We start from the raw sequence: 24577 nt of genomic DNA on the forward strand, positions 1-24577 counted from the left end.
ATTTACGCCATGGGAGCTATCCTCAAAAGTAGCAACCATAGAATACAAATATTTGGTGTGTGGATGCATTCTTATATGGCCGACCCTCATGAAAACAAATGGCGCAATTCCATCAAAATTTATGACTTGAGGTCAAGAACAAACAGAACCGAACATGCATCAGTGATTCGAACTTTTTTCACAAGCATGACTTTTACGCCATGTGAGCTTTTCTCAAAAGTATCAGCCTCATGATACAAATATTTGATGTATGGATGCATTTTTATATTGCCTACTCTCATGAAAACAATAAGCGCAATTCCATCCAAAATCATGACTTGAGGTCAAGAACAAACAGAACTGAACATGCATCAATGATTTGAACTTTTCCCCAAACATGACTTTTACGCCATAGGAGATATCCTCAAACGTATCAGCCTCAGAAAACAAATTTTTGGTGTATGGATGCATTCTTATTTTGCGGCTTCTCTCATGAAATTAATAAGCGCAATTCCCACAAAAATCATGACTTGAGGTCAAGAACAAACAGAACTGAACATGTATCAGTGATTCGAACTTTTTTCACAAGCATGACTTTTACGCCATGTGAGCTATCCTCAAAAGTATCAGCCTCAGAATACAAATAGTTGGTGTGTGGATGCATTCTTATATGGTCGACACTCATAAAAAAACATTTGCGCAATTCCATCCAAAATCATGACTTGAGGTCAAGAACAAACAGAACTGAACATGCATCAGTGATTCGAACTTTTTCACAAGCATGACTTTTACGCCATTGGAGCTTTCCTCAAAAGTATCACCCTCAGGATACAAATATTTGGTGTATGGATGCATTCTTATATTGCCTACTCTCATGAAAACAATTAGCGCAATTCCATCAAAAATCATGACTTAAGGTCAAGAACAAACAGAACTGAACATGTATCAGTGATTCGAACTTTTTCACAAGCATGACTTTTACGCCATGGGAGCTTTCCTCAAAGGTATCAGCCTCAGAATACAAATATTTGGTGTGTGGATGCAATCGTATATGGTCGACACTCATGAAAAAATTGGCGCAATTCAATCAAAAATCATGACTTGAGGTCAAGAACAAACAGAACTGAACATGCATCAGTGATTCGAACTTTTTCACAAGTATGACATTTACGCCATGGGAGCTATCCTCAAAAGTAGCAACCATAGAATACAAATATTTGGTGTGTGGATGCATTCTTATATGGCCGACCCTCATGAAAACAAATGGCGCAATTCCATCAAAATTTATGACTTGAGGTCAAGAACAAACAGAACCGAACATGCATCAGTGATTCGAACTTTTTTCACAAGCATGACTTTTACGCCATGTGAGCTTTTCTCAAAAGTATCAGCCTCAGAATACAAATATTTGGTGTGTGGATGCATTTCTATATGGTCGACACTCATGAAAAATTGGCGCAAATTCCATCAAAAATCATGACTTGAGGTCAAGAACAAACAGAACTGAACATGCATCAATGATTTGAACTTTTCCCCAAGCATGACTTTTACGCTATGGGAGCTTTCCTCAGAAGTATCAGCCTCAGAAAACAAATTTTTGGTGTATGGATGCTTTCTTATTTTGCGGCTTCTCTCATGAAATTAATAAGCGCAATTCCATCAAAAATCATTACTTGAGGTCAAGAACAAACAGAACTGAACATGTATCAGTGATTCGAATTTTTTTCACAAGCATGACTTTTACGCCATGGGAGCTTTCCTCAAAAGTATCAGCCTCATGATACAAATATTTGATGTATGGATGCATTTTTATATTGCCTACTCTCATGAAAACAATAAGCGCAATTCCATCAAAAATCATTACTTGAGGTCAAGAACAAACAGAACTGAACATGCATCAATGATTTGAACTTTTCCCGAAGCATGACTATTATGCTATGGGAGGTTTCCTCAAAAGTATCAGCCTCAGAAAACAATTTTTTGGTGTATGTATGCATTCTTATATTGCCTACTCTCATGAAAACAATAAGCGCAATTCCATCAAAAATTATTACTTGAGGTCAAGAACAAACAGAACTGAACATGTATCAATGATTTGAACTTTTCCACAAGCATGACTTTTACGCTATGGGAGCTTTCCTCAAAAGTATCAGCCTCAGAAAACAATTTTTTGGTGTGTGGATGCATTTCTATATGGTCGACACTCATGAAAAAATTGGAGCAATTCAATCCAAAATCATGACTTGAGGTCAAGAACAAACAGAACTGAACATGCATCAGTGATTCGAACTTATTCACAAGCATGACTTTTACGCCATGGGAGCTTTTCTCAAAAGTATCAGTCTCAGAATACAAATATTTGGTGTGTGGATGCATTTCTATATGGTCGACACTCATGAAAAAATTGGCGCAATTCCATCCAAAATCATGACTTGAGGTCAAGAACAAACAGAACTGAACATGCATCAATGATTTGAACTTTTCCCCAAACATGACTTTTACGCCATAGGAGATATCCTCAAAAGTATCAGCCTCAGAAAACAAATTTTTGGTGTATGGATGCATTCTTATTTTGCGGCTTCTCTCATGAAATTAATAAGCGCAATTCCCACAAAAATCATGACTTGAGGTCAAGAACAAACAGAACTGAACATGTATCAGTGATTCGAACTTTTTTCACAAGCATGACTTTTACGCCATGTGAGCTATCCTCAAAAGTATCAGCCTCAGAATACAAATAGTTGGTGTGTGGATGCATTTCTATATGGTCGACACTCATGAAAAATTGGCGCAATTCCATCAAAAATCATGACTTGAGGTCAAGAACAAACAGAACTGAACATGCATCAATGATTTGAACTTTTCCCCAAGCATGACTTTTACGCTATGGGAGCTTTCCTCAGAAGTATCAGCCTCAGAAAACAAATTTTTGGTGTATGGATGCTTTCTTATTTTGCGGCTTCTCTCATGAAATTAATAAGCGCAATTCCATCAAAAATCATTACTTGAGGTCAAGAACAAACAGAACTGAACATGTATCAGTGATTCGAATTTTTTTCACAAGCATGACTTTTACGCCATGGGAGCTTTCCTCAAAAGTATCAGCCTCATGATACAAATATTTGATGTATGGATGCATTTTTATATTGCCTACTCTCATGAAAACAATAAGCGCAATTCCATCAAAAATCATTACTTGAGGTCAAGAACAAACAGAACTGAACATGCATCAATGATTTGAACTTTTCCCGAAGCATGACTATTATGCTATGGGAGGTTTCCTCAAAAGTATCAGCCTCAGAAAACAATTTTTTGGTGTATGTATGCATTCTTATATTGCCTACTCTCATGAAAACAATAAGCGCAATTCCATCAAAAATTATTACTTGAGGTCAAGAACAAACAGAACTGAACATGTATCAATGATTTGAACTTTTCCACAAGCATGACTTTTACGCTATGGGAGCTTTCCTCAAAAGTATCAGCCTCAGAAAACAATTTTTTGGTGTGTGGATGCATTTCTATATGGTCGACTCTCATGAAAAAATTGGAGCAATTCAATCCAAAATCATGACTTGAGGTCAAGAACAAACAGAACTGAACATGCATCAGTGATTCGAACTTATTCACAAGCATGACTTTTACGCCATGGGAGCTTTTCTCAAAAGTATCAGCCTCAGAATACAAATATTTGGTGTGTGGATGCATTTCTATATGGTCGACACTCATGAAAAAATTGGCGCAATTCCATCCAAAATCATGACTTGAGGTCAAGAACAAACAGAACTGAACATGCATCAATGATTTGAACTTTTCCCCAAACATGACTTTTACGCCATAGGAGATATCCTCAAAAGTATCAGCCTCAGAAAACAAATTTTTGGTGTATGGATGCATTCTTATTTTGCGGCTTCTCTCATGAAATTAATAAGCGCAATTCCCACAAAAATCATGACTTGAGGTCAAGAACAAACAGAACTGAACATGTATCAGTGATTCGAACTTTTTTCACAAGCATGACTTTTACGCCATGTGAGCTATCCTCAAAAGTATCAGCCTCAGAATACAAATAGTTGGTGTGTGGATGCATTCTTATATGGTCGACACTCATAAAAAAACATTTGCGCAATTCCATCCAAAATCATGACTTGAGGTCAAGAACAAACAGAACTGAACATGCATCAGTGATTCGAACTTTTTCACAAGCATGACTTTTACGCCATTGGAGCTTTCCTCAAAAGTATCACCCTCAGGATACAAATATTTGGTGTATGGATGCATTCTTATATTGCCTACTCTCATGAAAACAATTAGCGCAATTCCATCAAAAATCATGACTTAAGGTCAAGAACAAACAGAACTGAACATGTATCAGTGATTCGAACTTTTTCACAAGCATGACTTTTACGCCATGGGAGCTTTCCTCAAAGGTATCAGCCTCAGAATACAAATATTTGGTGTGTGGATGCAATCGTATATGGTCGACACTCATGAAAAAATTGGCGCAATTCAATCAAAAATCATGACTTGAGGTCAAGAACAAACAGAACTGAACATGTATCAGTGATTCGAACTTTTTCACAAGTATGACATTTACGCCATGGGAGCTATCCTCAAAAGTAGCAACCATAGAATACAAATATTTGGTGTGTGGATGCATTCTTATATGGCCGACCCTCATGAAAACAAATGGCGCAATTCCATCAAAATTTATGACTTGAGGTCAAGAACAAACAGAACCGAACATGCATCAGTGATTCGAACTTTTTTCACAAGCATGACTTTTACGCCATGTGAGCTTTTCTCAAAAGTATCAGCCTCAGAATACAAATATTTGGTGTGTGGATGCATTTCTATATGGTCGACACTCATGAAAAATTGGCGCAATTCCATCAAAATTCATGACTTGAGGTCAAGAACAAACAGAACTGAACATGCATCAATGATTTGAACTTTTCCCGAAGCATGACTATTATGCTATGGGAGGTTTCCTCAAAAGTATCAGCCTCAGAAAACAATTTTTTGGTGTATGTATGCATTCTTATATTGCCTACTCTCATGAAAACAATAAGCGCAATTCCATCAACAATTATTACTTGAGGTCAAGAACAAACAGAACTGAACATGTATCAATGATTTGAACTTTTCCACAAGCATGACTTTTACGCTATGGGAGCTTTCCTCAAAAGTATCAGCCTCAGAAAACAATTTTTTGTTGTGTGGATGCATTTCTATATGGTCGACACTCATGAAAAAATTGGAGCAATTCAATCCAAAATCATGACTTGAGGTCAAGAACAAACAGAACTGAACATGCATCAGTGATTCGAACTTATTCACAAGCATGACTTTTACGCCATGGGAGCTTTTCTCAAAAGTATCAGCCTCAGAATACAAATATTTGGTGTGTGGATGCATTTCTATATGGTCGACACTCATGAAAAAATTGGCGCAATTCCATCCAAAATCATGACTTGAGGTCAAGAACAAACAGAACTGAACATGCATCAATGATTTGAACTTTTCCCCAAACATGACTTTTACGCCATAGGAGATATCCTCAAAAGTATCAGCCTCAGAAAACAATTTTTTGGTGTATGGATGCATTCTTATTTTGCGGCTTCTCTCATGAAATTAATAAGCGCAATTCCCACAAAAATCATGACTTGAGGTCAAGAACAAACAGAACTGAACATGTATCAGTGATTCGAACTTTTTTCACAAGCATGACTTTTACGCCATGGGAGCTATCCTCAAAAGTATCAGCCTCAGAATACAAATAGTTGGTGTGTGGATGCATTCTTATATGGTCGACACTCATAAAAAAACATTTGCGCAATTCCATCCAAAATCATGACTTGAGGTCAAGAACAAACAGAACTGAACATGCATCAGTGATTCGAACTTTTTCACAAGCATGACTTTTACGCCATTGGAGCTTTCCTCAAAAGTATCACCCTCAGGATACAAATATTTGGTGTATGGATGCATTCTTATATTGCCTACTCTCATGAAAACAATTAGCGCAATTCCATCAAAAATCATGACTTAAGGTCAAGAACAAACAGAACTGAACATGTATCAGTGATTCGAACTTTTTCACAAGCATGACTTTTACGCCATGGGAGCTTTCCTCAAAGGTATCAGCCTCAGAATACAAATATTTGGTGTGTGGATGCAATCGTATATGGTCGACACTCATGAAAAAATTGGCGCAATTCAATCAAAAATCATGACTTGAGGTCAAGAACAAACAGAACTGAACATGCATCAGTGATTCGAACTTTTTCACAAGTATGACATTTACGCCATGGGAGCTATCCTCAAAAGTAGCAACCATAGAATACAAATATTTGGTGTGTGGATGCATTCTTATATGGCCGACCCTCATGAAAACAAATGGCGAAATTCCATCCAAAATCATGACTTGAGGTCAAGAACAAACAGAACTGAACATGCATCAGTGATTCGAACTTTTTCACAAGCATGACTTTTACGCCATTGGAGCTTTCCTCAAAAGTATCACCCTCAGGATACAAATATTTGGTGTATGGATGCATTCTTATATTGCCTACTCTCATGAAAACAATTAGCGCAATTCCATCAAAAATCATGACTTAAGGTCAAGAACAAACAGAACTGAACATGTATCAGTCATTCGAACTTTTTCACAAGCATGACTTTTACGCCATGGGAGCTTTCCTCAAAGGTATCAGCCTCAGAATACAAATATTTGGTGTGTGGATGCAATCGTATATGGTCGACACTCATGAAAAAATTGGCGCAATTCAATCAAAAATCATGACTTGAGGTCAAGAACAAACAGAACTGAACATGCATCAGTGATTCGAACTTTTTCACAAGTATGACATTTACGCCATGGGAGCTATCCTCAAAAGTAGCAACCATAGAATACAAATATTTGGTGTGTGGATGCATTCTTATATGGCCGACCCTCATGAAAACAAATGGCGCAATTCCATCAAAATTTATGACTTGAGGTCAAGAACAAACAGAACCGAACATGCATCAGTGATTCGAACTTTTTTCACAAGCATGACTTTTACGCCATGTGAGCTTTTCTCAAAAGTATCAGCCTCATGATACAAATATTTGATGTATGGATGCATTTTTATATTGCCTACTCTCATGAAAACAATAAGCGCAATTCCATCCAAAATCATGACTTGAGGTCAAGAACAAACAGAACTGAACATGCATCAATGATTTGAACTTTTCCCCAAACATGACTTTTACGCCATAGGAGATATCCTCAAACGTATCAGCCTCAGAAAACAAATTTTTGGTGTATGGATGCATTCTTATTTTGCGGCTTCTCTCATGAAATTAATAAGCGCAATTCCCACAAAAATCATGACTTGAGGTCAAGAACAAACAGAACTGAACATGTATCAGTGATTCGAACTTTTTTCACAAGCATGACTTTTACGCCATGTGAGCTATCCTCAAAAGTATCAGCCTCAGAATACAAATAGTTGGTGTGTGGATGCATTCTTATATGGTCGACACTCATAAAAAAACATTTGCGCAATTCCATCCAAAATCATGACTTGAGGTCAAGAACAAACAGAACTGAACATGCATCAGTGATTCGAACTTTTTCACAAGCATGACTTTTACGCCATTGGAGCTTTCCTCAAAAGTATCACCCTCAGGATACAAATATTTGGTGTATGGATGCATTCTTATATTGCCTACTCTCATGAAAACAATTAGCGCAATTCCATCAAAAATCATGACTTAAGGTCAAGAACAAACAGAACTGAACATGTATCAGTGATTCGAACTTTTTCACAAGCATGACTTTTACGCCATGGGAGCTTTCCTCAAAGGTATCAGCCTCAGAATACAAATATTTGGTGTGTGGATGCAATCGTATATGGTCGACACTCATGAAAAAATTGGCGCAATTCAATCAAAAATCATGACTTGAGGTCAAGAACAAACAGAACTGAACATGCATCAGTGATTCGAACTTTTTCACAAGTATGACATTTACGCCATGGGAGCTATCCTCAAAAGTAGCAACCATAGAATACAAATATTTGGTGTGTGGATGCATTCTTATATGGCCGACCCTCATGAAAACAAATGGCGCAATTCCATCAAAATTTATGACTTGAGGTCAAGAACAAACAGAACCGAACATGCATCAGTGATTCGAACTTTTTTCACAAGCATGACTTTTACGCCATGTGAGCTTTTCTCAAAAGTATCAGCCTCAGAATACAAATATTTGGTGTGTGGATGCATTTCTATATGGTCGACACTCATGAAAAATTGGCGCAAATTCCATCAAAAATCATGACTTGAGGTCAAGAACAAACAGAACTGAACATGCATCAATGATTTGAACTTTTCCCCAAGCATGACTTTTACGCTATGGGAGCTTTCCTCAGAAGTATCAGCCTCAGAAAACAAATTTTTGGTGTATGGATGCTTTCTTATTTTGCGGCTTCTCTCATGAAATTAATAAGCGCAATTCCATCAAAAATCATTACTTGAGGTCAAGAACAAACAGAACTGAACATGTATCAGTGATTCGAATTTTTTTCACAAGCATGACTTTTACGCCATGGGAGCTTTCCTCAAAAGTATCAGCCTCATGATACAAATATTTGATGTATGGATGCATTTTTATATTGCCTACTCTCATGAAAACAATAAGCGCAATTCCATCAAAAATCATTACTTGAGGTCAAGAACAAACAGAACTGAACATGCATCAATGATTTGAACTTTTCCCGAAGCATGACTATTATGCTATGGGAGGTTTCCTCAAAAGTATCAGCCTCAGAAAACAATTTTTTGGTGTATGTATGCATTCTTATATTGCCTACTCTCATGAAAACAATAAGCGCAATTCCATCAAAAATTATTACTTGAGGTCAAGAACAAACAGAACTGAACATGTATCAATGATTTGAACTTTTCCACAAGCATGACTTTTACGCTATGGGAGCTTTCCTCAAAAGTATCAGCCTCAGAAAACAATTTTTTGGTGTGTGGATGCATTTCTATATGGTCGACACTCATGAAAAAATTGGAGCAATTCAATCCAAAATCATGACTTGAGGTCAAGAACAAACAGAACTGAACATGCATCAGTGATTCGAACTTATTCACAAGCATGACTTTTACGCCATGGGAGCTTTTCTCAAAAGTATCAGTCTCAGAATACAAATATTTGGTGTGTGGATGCATTTCTATATGGTCGACACTCATGAAAAAATTGGCGCAATTCCATCCAAAATCATGACTTGAGGTCAAGAACAAACAGAACTGAACATGCATCAATGATTTGAACTTTTCCCCAAACATGACTTTTACGCCATAGGAGATATCCTCAAAAGTATCAGCCTCAGAAAACAAATTTTTGGTGTATGGATGCATTCTTATTTTGCGGCTTCTCTCATGAAATTAATAAGCGCAATTCCCACAAAAATCATGACTTGAGGTCAAGAACAAACAGAACTGAACATGTATCAGTGATTCGAACTTTTTTCACAAGCATGACTTTTACGCCATGTGAGCTATCCTCAAAAGTATCAGCCTCAGAATACAAATAGTTGGTGTGTGGATGCATTTCTATATGGTCGACACTCATGAAAAATTGGCGCAATTCCATCAAAAATCATGACTTGAGGTCAAGAACAAACAGAACTGAACATGCATCAATGATTTGAACTTTTCCCCAAGCATGACTTTTACGCTATGGGAGCTTTCCTCAGAAGTATCAGCCTCAGAAAACAAATTTTTGGTGTATGGATGCTTTCTTATTTTGCGGCTTCTCTCATGAAATTAATAAGCGCAATTCCATCAAAAATCATTACTTGAGGTCAAGAACAAACAGAACTGAACATGTATCAGTGATTCGAATTTTTTTCACAAGCATGACTTTTACGCCATGGGAGCTTTCCTCAAAAGTATCAGCCTCATGATACAAATATTTGATGTATGGATGCATTTTTATATTGCCTACTCTCATGAAAACAATAAGCGCAATTCCATCAAAAATCATTACTTGAGGTCAAGAACAAACAGAACTGAACATGCATCAATGATTTGAACTTTTCCCGAAGCATGACTATTATGCTATGGGAGGTTTCCTCAAAAGTATCAGCCTCAGAAAACAATTTTTTGGTGTATGTATGCATTCTTATATTGCCTACTCTCATGAAAACAATAAGCGCAATTCCATCAAAAATTATTACTTGAGGTCAAGAACAAACAGAACTGAACATGTATCAATGATTTGAACTTTTCCACAAGCATGACTTTTACGCTATGGGAGCTTTCCTCAAAAGTATCAGCCTCAGAAAACAATTTTTTGGTGTGTGGATGCATTTCTATATGGTCGACTCTCATGAAAAAATTGGAGCAATTCAATCCAAAATCATGACTTGAGGTCAAGAACAAACAGAACTGAACATGCATCAGTGATTCGAACTTATTCACAAGCATGACTTTTACGCCATGGGAGCTTTTCTCAAAAGTATCAGCCTCAGAATACAAATATTTGGTGTGTGGATGCATTTCTATATGGTCGACACTCATGAAAAAATTGGCGCAATTCCATCCAAAATCATGACTTGAGGTCAAGAACAAACAGAACTGAACATGCATCAATGATTTGAACTTTTCCCCAAACATGACTTTTACGCCATAGGAGATATCCTCAAAAGTATCAGCCTCAGAAAACAAATTTTTGGTGTATGGATGCATTCTTATTTTGCGGCTTCTCTCATGAAATTAATAAGCGCAATTCCCACAAAAATCATGACTTGAGGTCAAGAACAAACAGAACTGAACATGTATCAGTGATTCGAACTTTTTTCACAAGCATGACTTTTACGCCATGTGAGCTATCCTCAAAAGTATCAGCCTCAGAATACAAATAGTTGGTGTGTGGATGCATTCTTATATGGTCGACACTCATAAAAAAACATTTGCGCAATTCCATCCAAAATCATGACTTGAGGTCAAGAACAAACAGAACTGAACATGCATCAGTGATTCGAACTTTTTCACAAGCATGACTTTTACGCCATTGGAGCTTTCCTCAAAAGTATCACCCTCAGGATACAAATATTTGGTGTATGGATGCATTCTTATATTGCCTACTCTCATGAAAACAATTAGCGCAATTCCATCAAAAATCATGACTTAAGGTCAAGAACAAACAGAACTGAACATGTATCAGTGATTCGAACTTTTTCACAAGCATGACTTTTACGCCATGGGAGCTTTCCTCAAAGGTATCAGCCTCAGAATACAAATATTTGGTGTGTGGATGCAATCGTATATGGTCGACACTCATGAAAAAATTGGCGCAATTCAATCAAAAATCATGACTTGAGGTCAAGAACAAACAGAACTGAACATGTATCAGTGATTCGAACTTTTTCACAAGTATGACATTTACGCCATGGGAGCTATCCTCAAAAGTAGCAACCATAGAATACAAATATTTGGTGTGTGGATGCATTCTTATATGGCCGACCCTCATGAAAACAAATGGCGCAATTCCATCAAAATTTATGACTTGAGGTCAAGAACAAACAGAACCGAACATGCATCAGTGATTCGAACTTTTTTCACAAGCATGACTTTTACGCCATGTGAGCTTTTCTCAAAAGTATCAGCCTCAGAATACAAATATTTGGTGTGTGGATGCATTTCTATATGGTCGACACTCATGAAAAATTGGCGCAATTCCATCAAAATTCATGACTTGAGGTCAAGAACAAACAGAACTGAACATGCATCAATGATTTGAACTTTTCCCGAAGCATGACTATTATGCTATGGGAGGTTTCCTCAAAAGTATCAGCCTCAGAAAACAATTTTTTGGTGTATGTATGCATTCTTATATTGCCTACTCTCATGAAAACAATAAGCGCAATTCCATCAAAAATTATTACTTGAGGTCAAGAACAAACAGAACTGAACATGTATCAATGATTTGAACTTTTCCACAAGCATGACTTTTACGCTATGGGAGCTTTCCTCAAAAGTATCAGCCTCAGAAAACAATTTTTTGTTGTGTGGATGCATTTCTATATGGTCGACACTCATGAAAAAATTGGAGCAATTCAATCCAAAATCATGACTTGAGGTCAAGAACAAACAGAACTGAACATGCATCAGTGATTCGAACTTATTCACAAGCATGACTTTTACGCCATGGGAGCTTTTCTCAAAAGTATCAGCCTCAGAATACAAATATTTGGTGTGTGGATGCATTTCTATATGGTCGACACTCATGAAAAAATTGGCGCAATTCCATCCAAAATCATGACTTGAGGTCAAGAACAAACAGAACTGAACATGCATCAATGATTTGAACTTTTCCCCAAACATGACTTTTACGCCATAGGAGATATCCTCAAAAGTATCAGCCTCAGAAAACAATTTTTTGGTGTATGGATGCATTCTTATTTTGCGGCTTCTCTCATGAAATTAATAAGCGCAATTCCCACAAAAATCATGACTTGAGGTCAAGAACAAACAGAACTGAACATGTATCAGTGATTCGAACTTTTTTCACAAGCATGACTTTTACGCCATGGGAGCTATCCTCAAAAGTATCAGCCTCAGAATACAAATAGTTGGTGTGTGGATGCATTCTTATATGGTCGACACTCATAAAAAAACATTTGCGCAATTCCATCCAAAATCATGACTTGAGGTCAAGAACAAACAGAACTGAACATGCATCAGTGATTCGAACTTTTTCACAAGCATGACTTTTACGCCATTGGAGCTTTCCTCAAAAGTATCACCCTCAGGATACAAATATTTGGTGTATGGATGCATTCTTATATTGCCTACTCTCATGAAAACAATTAGCGCAATTCCATCAAAAATCATGACTTAAGGTCAAGAACAAACAGAACTGAACATGTATCAGTGATTCGAACTTTTTCACAAGCATGACTTTTACGCCATGGGAGCTTTCCTCAAAGGTATCAGCCTCAGAATACAAATATTTGGTGTGTGGATGCAATCGTATATGGTCGACACTCATGAAAAAATTGGCGCAATTCAATCAAAAATCATGACTTGAGGTCAAGAACAAACAGAACTGAACATGCATCAGTGATTCGAACTTTTTCACAAGTATGACATTTACGCCATGGGAGCTATCCTCAAAAGTAGCAACCATAGAATACAAATATTTGGTGTGTGGATGCATTCTTATATGGCCGACCCTCATGAAAACAAATGGCGCAATTCCATCAAAATTTATGACTTGAGGTCAAGAACAAACAGAACCGAACATGCATCAGTGATTCGAACTTTTTTCACAAGCATGACTTTTACGCCATGTGAGCTTTTCTCAAAAGTATCAGCCTCAGAATACAAATATTTGGTGTGTGGATGCATTTCTATATGGTCGACACTCATGAAAAATTGGCGCAATTCCATCAAAAATCATGACTTGAGGTCAAGAACAAACAGAACTGAACATGCATCAATGATTTGAACTTTTCCCCATGCATGACTTTTACGCTATGGGAGCTTTCCTCAGAAGTATCAGCCTCAGAAAACAAATTTTTGGTGTATGGATGCATTCTTATTTTGCGGCTTCTCTCATGAAATTAATAAGCGCAATTCCATCAAAAATCATTACTTGAGGTCAAGAACAAACAGAACTGAACATGTATCAGTGATTCGAATTTTTTTCACAAGCATGACTTTTACGCCATGGGAGCTTTCCTCAAAAGTATCAGCCTCATGATACAAATATTTGATGTATGGATGCATTTTTATATTGCCTACTCTCATGAAAACAATAAGCGCAATTCCATCAAAAATCATTACTTGAGGTCAAGAACAAACAGAACTGAACATGTATCAGTGATTCGAACTTTTTTCACAAGCATGACTTTTACGCCATGGGAGCTTTCCTCAAAAGTATCACCCTCAGAATACAAATATTTGGTGTATGGATGCATTCTTATATGGTCGACACTCATAAAAAAAAATTGGCGCAATTCCATCAAATATCATGACTTGAGGTCAAGAACAAACAGAACTAAACATGAATCAGTGATTCGATCTTTTTCACAAGCATGACTTTTACGCCATGGGAGCTATTCTCAAAAGTATCAGCCATAGAATACAAATTTTTGGTGTGCGGATGCATTCGTATATGGCCGACGCTTATGAAAACAATTGGCACAAATTCCATCAAAAATCATGACTTGAGGTCAAGAACAAACAGAACTGACAATGAATCAGTGATTCGAACTTATTCACAAGCATGACTTTTACGCCATGGGAGCTTTCCTCAAAAGTATCACCCTCAGAATACAAATTTTTGGTGTGTGGATGCATTCTTATATTGCCTACTCTCATGAAAACAATTAGCGCAATTCCATAAAAAATCATGACTTGAGGTCAAGAACAAACAGAACTGAACATGCATCAGTGATTCGAACTTTTTCACAAGTATGACATTTACGCCATGGGAGCTATCCTCAAAAGTAGCAACCATAGAATACAAATATTTGGTGTGTGGATGCATTCTTATATGGCCGACCCTCATGAAAACAAATGGCGCAATTCCATCAAAATTTATGACTTGAGGTCAAGAACAAACAGAACCGAACATGCATCAGTGATTCGAACTTTTTTCACAAGCATGACTTTTACGCCATGTGAGCTTTTCTCAAAAGTATCAGCCTCAGAATACAAATATTTGGTGTGTGGATGCATTTCTATATGGTCGACACTCATGAAAAAATTGGCGCAATTCCATCAAAAATCATGACTTGAGGTCAAGAACAAACAGAACTGAACATGCATCAATGATTTGAACTTTTCCCCAAGCATGACTTTTACGCTATGGGAGCTTTCCTCAAAAGTATCAGCCTCAGAAAACAAATTTTTGGTGTATGGATGCTTTCTTATTTTGCGGCTTCTCTCATGAAATTAATAAGCGCAATTCCATCAAAAATCATTACTTGAGGTCAAGAACAAACAGAACTGAACATGTATCAGTGATTCGAATTTTTTTCACAAGCATGACTTTTACGCCATTGGAGCTTTCCTCAAAAGTATCACCCTCAGGATACAAATATTTGGTGTATGGATGCATTCTTATATTGCCTACTCTCATGAAAACAATTAGCGCAATTCCATCAAAAATCATGACTTAAGGTCAAGAACAAACAGAACTGAACATGTATCAGTGATTCGAACTTTTTCACAAGCATGACTTTTACGCCATGGGAGCTTTCCTCAAAGGTATCAGCCTCAGAATACAAATATTTGGTGTGTGGATGCAATCGTATATGGTCGACACTCATGAAAAAATTGGCGCAATTCAATCAAAAATCATGACTTGAGGTCAAGAACAAACAGAACTGAACATGCATCAGTGATTCGAACTTTTTCACAAGTATGACATTTACGCCATGGGAGCTATCCTCAAAAGTAGCAACCATAGAATACAAATATTTGGTGTGTGGATGCATTCTTATATGGCCGACCCTCATGAAAACAAATGGCGCAATTCCATCAAAATTTATGACTTGAGGTCAAGAACAAACAGAACCGAACATGCATCAGTGATTCGAACTTTTTTCACAAGCATGACTTTTACGCCATGTGAGCTTTTCTCAAAAGTATCAGCCTCAGAATACAAATATTTGGTGTGTGGATGCATTTCTATATGGTCGACACTCATGAAAAATTGGCGCAATTCCATCAAACATCATGACTTGAGGTCAAGAACAAACAGAACTGAACATGCATCAATGATTTGAACTTTTCCCCATGCATGACTTTTACGCTATGGGAGCTTTCCTCAGAAGTATCAGCCTCAGAAAACAAATTTTTGGTGTATGGATGCATTCTTATTTTGCGGCTTCTCTCATGAAATTAATAAGCGCAATTCCATCAAAAATCATTACTTGAGGTCAAGAACAAACAGAACTGAACATGTATCAGTGATTCGAATTTTTTTCACAAGCATGACTTTTACGCCATGGGAGCTTTCCTCAAAAGTATCAGCCTCATGATACAAATATTTGATGTATGGATGCATTTTTATATTGCCTACTCTCATGAAAACAATAAGCGCAATTCCATCAAAAATCATTACTTGAGGTCAAGAACAAACAGAACTGAACATGTATCAGTGATTCGAACTTTTTTCACAAGCATGACTTTTACGCCATGGGAGCTTTCCTCAAAAGTATCACCCTCAGAATACAAATATTTGGTGTATGGATGCATTCTTATATGGTCGACACTCATAAAAAAAAATTGGCGCAATTCCATCAAATATCATGACTTGAGGTCAAGAACAAACAGAACTAAACATGAATCAGTGATTCGATCTTTTTCACAAGCATGACTTTTACGCCATGGGAGCTATTCTCAAAAGTATCAGCCATAGAATACAAATTTTTGGTGTGCGGATGCATTCGTATATGGCCGACGCTTATGAAAACAATTGGCACAAATTCCATCAAAAATCATGACTTGAGGTCAAGAACAAACAGAACTGACAATGAATCAGTGATTCGAACTTATTCACAAGCATGACTTTTACGCCATGGGAGCTTTCCTCAAAAGTATCACCCTCAGAATACAAATTTTTGGTGTGTGGATGCATTCTTATATTGCCTACTCTCATGAAAACAATTAGCGCAATTCCATAAAAAATCATGACTTGAGGTCAAGAACAAACAGAACTGAACATGCATCAGTGATTCGAACTTTTTCACAAGTATGACATTTACGCCATGGGAGCTATCCTCAAAAGTAGCAACCATAGAATACAAATATTTGGTGTGTGGATGCATTCTTATATGGCCGACCCTCATGAAAACAAATGGCGCAATTCCATCAAAATTTATGACTTGAGGTCAAGAACAAACAGAACCGAACATGCATCAGTGATTCGAACTTTTTTCACAAGCATGACTTTTACGCCATGTGAGCTTTTCTCAAAAGTATCAGCCTCAGAATACAAATATTTGGTGTGTGGATGCATTTCTATATGGTCGACACTCATGAAAAAATTGGCGCAATTCCATCAAAAATCATGACTTGAGGTCAAGAACAAACAGAACTGAACATGCATCAATGATTTGAACTTTTCCCCAAGCATGACTTTTACGCTATGGGAGCTTTCCTCAAAAGTATCAGCCTCAGAAAACAAATTTTTGGTGTATGGATGCTTTCTTATTTTGCGGCTTCTCTCATGAAATTAATAAGCGCAATTCCATCAAAAATCATTACTTGAGGTCAAGAACAAACAGAACTGAACATGTATCAGTGATTCGAATTTTTTTCACAAGCATGACTTTTACGCCATGGGAGCTTTCCTCAAAAGTATCAGCCTCATGATACAAATATTTGATGTATGGATGCATTTTTATATTGCCTACTCTCATGAAAACAATAAGCGCAATTCCATCAAAAATCATTACTTGAGGTCAAGAACAAACAGAACTGAACATGTATCAGTGATTCGAACTTTTTTCACAAGCATGACTTTTACGCCATGGGAGCTTTCCTCAAAAGTATCACCCTCAGAATACAAATATTTGGTGTATGGATGCATTCTTATATGGTCGACACTCATAAAAAAAAATTGGCGCAATTCCATCAAATATCATGGCTTGAGGTCAAGAACAAACAGAACTAAACATGAATCAGTGATTCGATCTTTTTCACAAGCATGACTTTTACGCCATGGGAGCTATTCTCAAAAGTATCAGCCATAGAATACAAATTTTTGGTGTGCGGATGCATTCGTATATGGCCGACGCTTATGAAAACAATTGGCACAAATTCCATCAAAAATCATGACTTGAGGTCAAGAACAAACAGAACTGACAATGAATCAGTGATTCGAACTTTTTCACAAGCATGACTTTTACGCCATGGGAGCTTTCCTCAAAAGTATCACCCTCAGAATACAAATTTTTGGTGTGTGGATGCATTCTTATATTGCCTACTCTCATGAAAACAATTAGCGCAATTCCATAAAAAATCATGACTTGAGGTCAAGAACAAACAGAACTGAACATGCATCAGTGATTCGAACTTTTTCACAAGCATGACTTTTACGCCAATTTTAGGGAGTACAAACATATAAATTTCCTACATGCGTATCTCGTTCAAATACCTAAGAATATTTCATTCGCTCAACGTTTTCTGACAAGACTTGGTGTATAATAAGTAGTTGTCTCGCACAGCACAAATTGGGGGTGTATTCGAAAACGTGCGAAATGTTTATGCAAAGAATAGGCTAGACTATGTTTTGTTTTTTTATTTCTCTTACATATTGATATCATGTACTTCAAATGTATGAAGACAATACTTTTGGAAGGTCTTTGCTGCAGCAGATGGCGGCACATCCAACAAAGAACTTAAAGGGGCACTGATCTAACGCAATTCCCCGGGACTGGTTGTTGCCTTTTTAAAAAAAAATTCCCAGTGAGTATCCGGATGTATAGCAGAAATCTAGACTAGTTCGCGACCTCTGCTGCGCCATTCGTAAGCGCATTAGTCGCTTTTATGGGTAGTAATAAGGGCGTATGGTCACATTGATCAACAAAATGAAATACAGTTTTCGAGATAATAAGGAAATGTAGGTATCTTTGTGGGTAGCATCGGTAATGGTGACGAAGTTTTGATAAGTCACTTGCTTGGTAATTTTGCGATTTTCGTTTACACTATTTTGACTTGCAACACAAAGTACATATTTCACCTGAGCATTGCTTTTTTTATAGTGTGTATTTTTTTTTATTGTCAAATGTGTAACAAATTTATTAAACGTCTAAATATTCAGTTATTTTACAAAGTGACTGAAAAACATTTCCATCTGTATTATTATGATAACGAATTCCAAACATTTTGATGTTTAATGTCATCACCAAGAGACTGAAAATGTTACGTTGAGAAAAGAACATTTCTATGTTGTTTGGCTTCTAATCCTACATAATCTGTTGTGATGTTTGTATGCCCTTTTGATCGTCTTAATCAATCTGGACAGATTTTTTAGTCAAAATGACTCAAATATTTACACATTTTATAAATTGCCTGAGAGAATCACATTTTACAAATTGACTGTAATATATACACGCTTACAAAGGAAAAGACCTGTGAAAACAACGTCTATCGCGCATTGAAGAATTTCCCAACCAAGACGTAGAGACACAAGAACGAATCGGTTCAAATGAAGGAAAACAAAATGCAAATATCAGAATTACAACCTACCAAATTTATGTGTATAAATTTTAGGCAGCGTCCTTGTTCGAGGAATGTATCCGTGAATATCCACACAAAGGAACAATATCCCACTCGTCTGCAGATGTACAAAGAAACTTATTCGATGTCACGTGTCTCAGTAACAATCAAATATTTTAAAAGATATATGTCGTTTCGGGATATTATAACCCGTGTTCGTTTCTCAACTGATCACTTGGATTGTTTCAGGTGTTTTACATAGGTGTCAAGTCTCAATGGTCGGCTGAGAAAGCCCACGTGACAACTATTTTCATAACGTTCACGGTTCCTAAAAAAATCATTCAGTGATAGATAACAATGATCAATCAATCAACGTATTATAAGTTAACCCTTTGAACAAAGTATGTTGTTTTTACATCGGCACTTCAGGCCATGGTATGAGTGTATTCCCTTTGTTTTAGTAAACCTAGACATGTAAACACTCACTCTTGACATATCCACTGTGCAAGATAACAGTGATTAATCAATCAACGTATTTTCTGTTAATCCTTTGATGACTAGGAACGTTCCGTTGATTTACAAACAAAAAAATCAACTGATCATTCATCTCTTGCTGGGATGCCACGTGCATATTACATAACACACATTTCACCTCACTTCAAACCTGGATTTAGATTGAATAATTACCCCAGACACAATAAATGCCAAATGGGAACCTTTGTCAGATAATCTAAGTGGTGCTACCACTAATTGTACCTGTAATAAATTCATTAACTGAGCATCAAGTGAATGACGACAAATACACAAGTGAAGGGTTATACGAGAAAACGTGGATGTCAACAAGGGAGTAGTAATCGTATTATCGACACAAGCCGAAATCCGAAAATGCTTTCACTGCATGGATACTTTTTTTAGTATAAAACTATAACCATCTGGGGTATTTCCAAATGACGACATCCGATGAGCTCCGCTGTTCTTTTTGTCTGCTTGTTTAGGCTGAAGAAATTAATCAACATGCGCCCTTTGTCGAAATCTGTATAGATCACAGTTAACCAATCAGTGTTTATGCAAAAATGCGTAAAACAAATATTGCCTCCAGCCTCCAAGTTTATTTAGCTGTCCTTGCAGACGGTAGCCCAGTCTCTGGTCACGCTCAGTTGCGTTGCGTATCATCCGGGTACTCACGGGGGGAAAAACAATAACAAAGGCAACAACCAGTCCAGGGAATTGCGTTAGATCAGTGCCCCTTTAAAGAAGTTTGTGACGTTTCTAATTGTGGCAGCGCTTCGTCTAAAAATAGCGACCAATGAAAAATTACATAACACAGTGTATGTTTAATATTTCGAACACAGCCATCGTCTCTTTGGTCTGTCCGGCTTTCATATGGCGATATTTTAGAGACGGGGCCCAGCTTTCCTGTTTACTAGTTTAAGTAGACAGGATCCCAGTCAACAGCGGTACATATGAAGAGACGGAGCCCAGCTAACATACTGGATTCTTTCCGGAGCAGGTCCGGCTTGTAAGGATTTTCGTTATTTTTACAACTGTTGTCACAAGAATCAGATAGCTGGGAAATAGAATGTATCAATATAAGATGTCTTGAAGTATCAAAATCTCAGAAAAGATCACTAGAAGGTCTTTATTGTCATTATGATTTGGGGAACAACTTAGAAGTTTAGCGAAGAATCACATTTTCAACTGTGGGTTAAAATATAATAGTCATGTTGCTGTAGGCCTATAACTGTATTTAACTGTACCGTACATGTCAACAGCAAAAGATCTATTTAATTGTATCTGAACAGCCAATGAAAACGTCGGACATCCCTTGTCTGACTTGATTCACGAGTGTACTGAGCAAGATTAGCCCTAGATGAAGGAGTAAGCATATACTCTGAAACGTTGTGTTCCTCATAATAAAGAAGTTGACATCCATAAATTCACTTCCTTATGTGTATCACTTCTAGATCTAAACGCCTTTCAAAGACTTAGTCCTGTCAGGAGTTCTCAGTTTTGAGTTTTATATATAAATAACAGTGTCCCAATGATATCTAAAAGTTAAGTGCCCCCAAAAGCCTTAGCTGTTTTGCTGTTATACACTTTCTGAGTAAAGAACAGATTCTCATACTTTTACACATGTCAGAGGGGTACACAAAGTATGTGATCTAGACTACCAGTTGTCGGATTTTCATTTTTGTGGAAGCCTCGATGGCTGAGTGGGTTAGATCACTGACTTTGTGCGCTTAAATTAGGTGCCTAAATCTGGCTGTGTGGGTTCAAATCACGAACGGGACTCAACCCAAAATGGTACGAGAAGCCATACTTTACTCAGAAAGCGTTATCTCAAATATAACATTTGTTTCATTCTTGTTAGCAGTGTTTCTTCACACAGAATATGAAGACGATAAGGAAAGTCACAGTTGTTGGTGTGGAGAAGAGGCGACATCCAAGGAAACACTATGTATGTACCGTACACTTTATCTAAACTTCGGATAATTATCTACTAGCTTGCAATAAACTTGAATAAACAAAAAGTGTACAGGGCTGGAAACTTTATCACATGCATGCTTATAATGCCGACATGAATTTGCTGTCATCATGCAGTGACTTACATCATGCAATGATTTAACGGTTAAAGGAGCGTACATAAAAGCCCCTGTTTTGCCATGCCACAAGACAGTAGTACCACTGGGAGGGTGGGAGGGTGGGAGGGGTGTGAAAAGTTTGCTGCTGCTAGTATGGGTTGCTGAAGACCAATTCTAACTCTGATCTTCGAGTGTAGTATACATAATGCCAAAGACATTTGCGACAAGACTTGGTATTGCTCTTGGGTTGTCAGCTGCTGCTGTGACTAACACCCTCTAACACCAAGGAAGATAATTAGGCCCAAAACGTTAAAGGAAAACACTGCTCACACTTAGAAAGTATTGAAATCTGGGTTGGCAATTTCTTACAGGAATCAAAATTTGCGTATTATGGACAATCATTTTGGACTGGTTTCAGTGCTATTCTGTGCTGCATGAAGCGACACCTAACGGAGGATAGAAGAATGATATATATAAAAAGGGATATATAATAAAGAGCTGCAGCCAAACTGACATGTTTTTGTTTTTGTTGTTGGTTAATGCATACCCTATTACATGATTTGAAAGGGTGAAGGTATCTGTCTAGGGCATATTATGTACAATAGAAAACTACATAGTATCCCTTCAGAGATTTCAGGTAAATCAAGGTATAACTTGGTTAATAAAAATTTGATATTTGAGATAAATTATCACAAGACATGATGATTTATAATTGAAATTGTATTTTCTGTTTGCCATTTTGTATATTTTCTCATAAACTAAGCTGGAAATAGCAACCAGCTGCACCCACATTTTTTACCAGTCTACCTGTGATTTGGTATTATTTTATCAGAAAAAATATATATTCCAATACCCAGTTATTTTGTTGCAGCTTTTACTATGTGTATATTTAAAATATTAATTACCATAAGTGCACTATAGCATTATGAAACAATTGATTCAGACCTCAACCATGTTTGAATCCTCACATGGTTTGCTTGTACCAATGCCGTCACATGTAAGGCATCGCTGCTATTTAATTGGCATGTGTCTGGGTGTCCCAGGGTGTTCTGAACCCATTTCCAACTTCGACCATGTTAGAATTCTCAAAAATTATACTGAACAACAAAAGTTCCTGTGACATTGAATAAGATTTAATGCAAAGTTATGTTTTGTACCAAATCTGAAACAATTTCGGTTTGCAAAAGATAAAAGACTCCTGTAAGTGTTCAAATGGTTTAATTTGCCATACAGACTTCAGAAAATGCGTGATTTCATAAAAAACATGAACATGCCAAAATGTCAATTTACAAATCAATAGCGTGTGTGTCCACCTCTGGTTGCGATGCAAGCAACACATCTTCGTCTCATGGAATGGACAAGGCGTCGCACAAAGTCCTGTGGGATATCTGTCTATATCTGCTGGAGCATGTTTCGAAGTTGACGTTGGTTGACGTTGAAGGCGCCGATCCATCTCATCCCACATGTGCTCGATTGGTGAGAGATCAGGGGAGCGAGCCGGCCAGGGGATGACATTCACGTTGTTTTGTTGAAGAGAATATTAGGCCGGGCGTTGTCATGTTGAAAGGTAATGCCTGGGCCTTGACGGCGCAAAAACGGTAGAACAACAGGGCTGATGATCTCGTCGCGGTAGTGCTGTCCATTGAGATTTCCCTCTACCACTATCAAACGGGTCCTCTGTCTTGCTGTAATCCCACCACATACCATAACACTGCCGCCCACGAACTGATCTTCTTCCATGACACAGTGATTGACATAACGTTCACCTCGACGTCGGTACACTCGAATTCGTCCATCGCTGTGGCTTAGGTGAAAACGAGACTCGTCAGTGAATAGAACTTGTCGCCACTGCATGGCCGTCAGCGTAGACGCTGTCTGCACCACTGTAGACGTGCTTGACGGTGGTTTCCTGTCAAAATGGGACGTCTGGCGGGTCTTCTGGCGACAATCCCTGCACATCTGAGGCGACGACGTACGGTTTGTGAAGATATTTGTTGAAGGTCAGGGATGCTTCTTGCAGTCACTGTTGCTGGCTGGAATCGATTTCATAGGTGTGTTGTTCGAATACAGTCGTCTTGTCGATTATTGGTTATGTGTGGCCTGCCACTTCGAGGATGGTCTCTGACTGCATTCGTCTGTTGCCAACGTTGCCATAAACACCAAATGCTGTTTCAGTGGACGTTAAATTGTCTTGCAACATCACGTTGACTCGATCCTGTTTCAAGCATACCAGTGGCTCGCAGACGCTCATTTTCGGACAGGCGTGGCATTTCGTAATGTTGAATAATTGCGTTATTTTGTTGTTTTTCTGAGTGGTTGTTGTCAGCACAATGCTTAACAATGCATATGGAATCCCGTTAACGCACATATTTTTATACCCATTCTTGGGTAGTGAAATGCATGGGGCTTGCATAAAAGTCAACTTTTGCATGGAATGCATGCCTTTCTGTAGCAGTTGCGTGACTTGATTCCATACATGTACTACAATACTGACAACCAAACTTTACTTGTTTGAAAAATACACTAAAATATTGGTGTCACAGGAACTTTTGTTGTTGAGTATAGTTTGCTTGTACCAATGCCATCAAATGTAGGCACCTCTTGCGGGACATTTTCACTATGAAATTGGCATGTGCCGGAGTGTCCAAAGGTATTCTAAATCCATCATATATCAATACATCATAGCATCAACATTAGAACATTAATACATCACAACATCAATACCTAAATGCATCAATACTTTAATATATCGATACATGCATGTCAACAATCTATTACCT

At 37.6% G+C, this 24577-nt stretch overlaps 1 protein-coding gene across 5 annotated transcripts in view; it reads left to right on the plus strand.

The window, feature by feature from the left end:
• Nucleotides 1-20438: 20438 nt before the first annotated feature.
• LOC124149999 (SH3 and PX domain-containing protein 2A-like) overlaps nt 20439-24577 on the plus strand; it is a 321507-nt gene continuing 317368 nt past the window's right edge. The window contains exons 1-2 of one of the 5 annotated variants that reach the window (XM_046521873.2): nt 20439-20734; nt 21587-21673. In XM_046521873.2, coding sequence (XP_046377829.1) covers nt 21608-21673 — 66 coding nt within the window. In that variant the 5' untranslated portion in view covers nt 20439-20734; nt 21587-21607. The other 4 variants (XM_046521871.2, XM_046521872.2, XM_048393435.1 and 1 more) reach the window with 4 other exon arrangements.

Source organism: Haliotis rufescens, unplaced genomic scaffold (genome assembly GCF_023055435.1).
Source record: "Haliotis rufescens isolate VD_foot unplaced genomic scaffold, xgHalRufe1.0.p SCAF_12, whole genome shotgun sequence".
Lineage (NCBI taxonomy): Eukaryota > Metazoa > Mollusca > Gastropoda > Lepetellida > Haliotidae > Haliotis > Haliotis rufescens.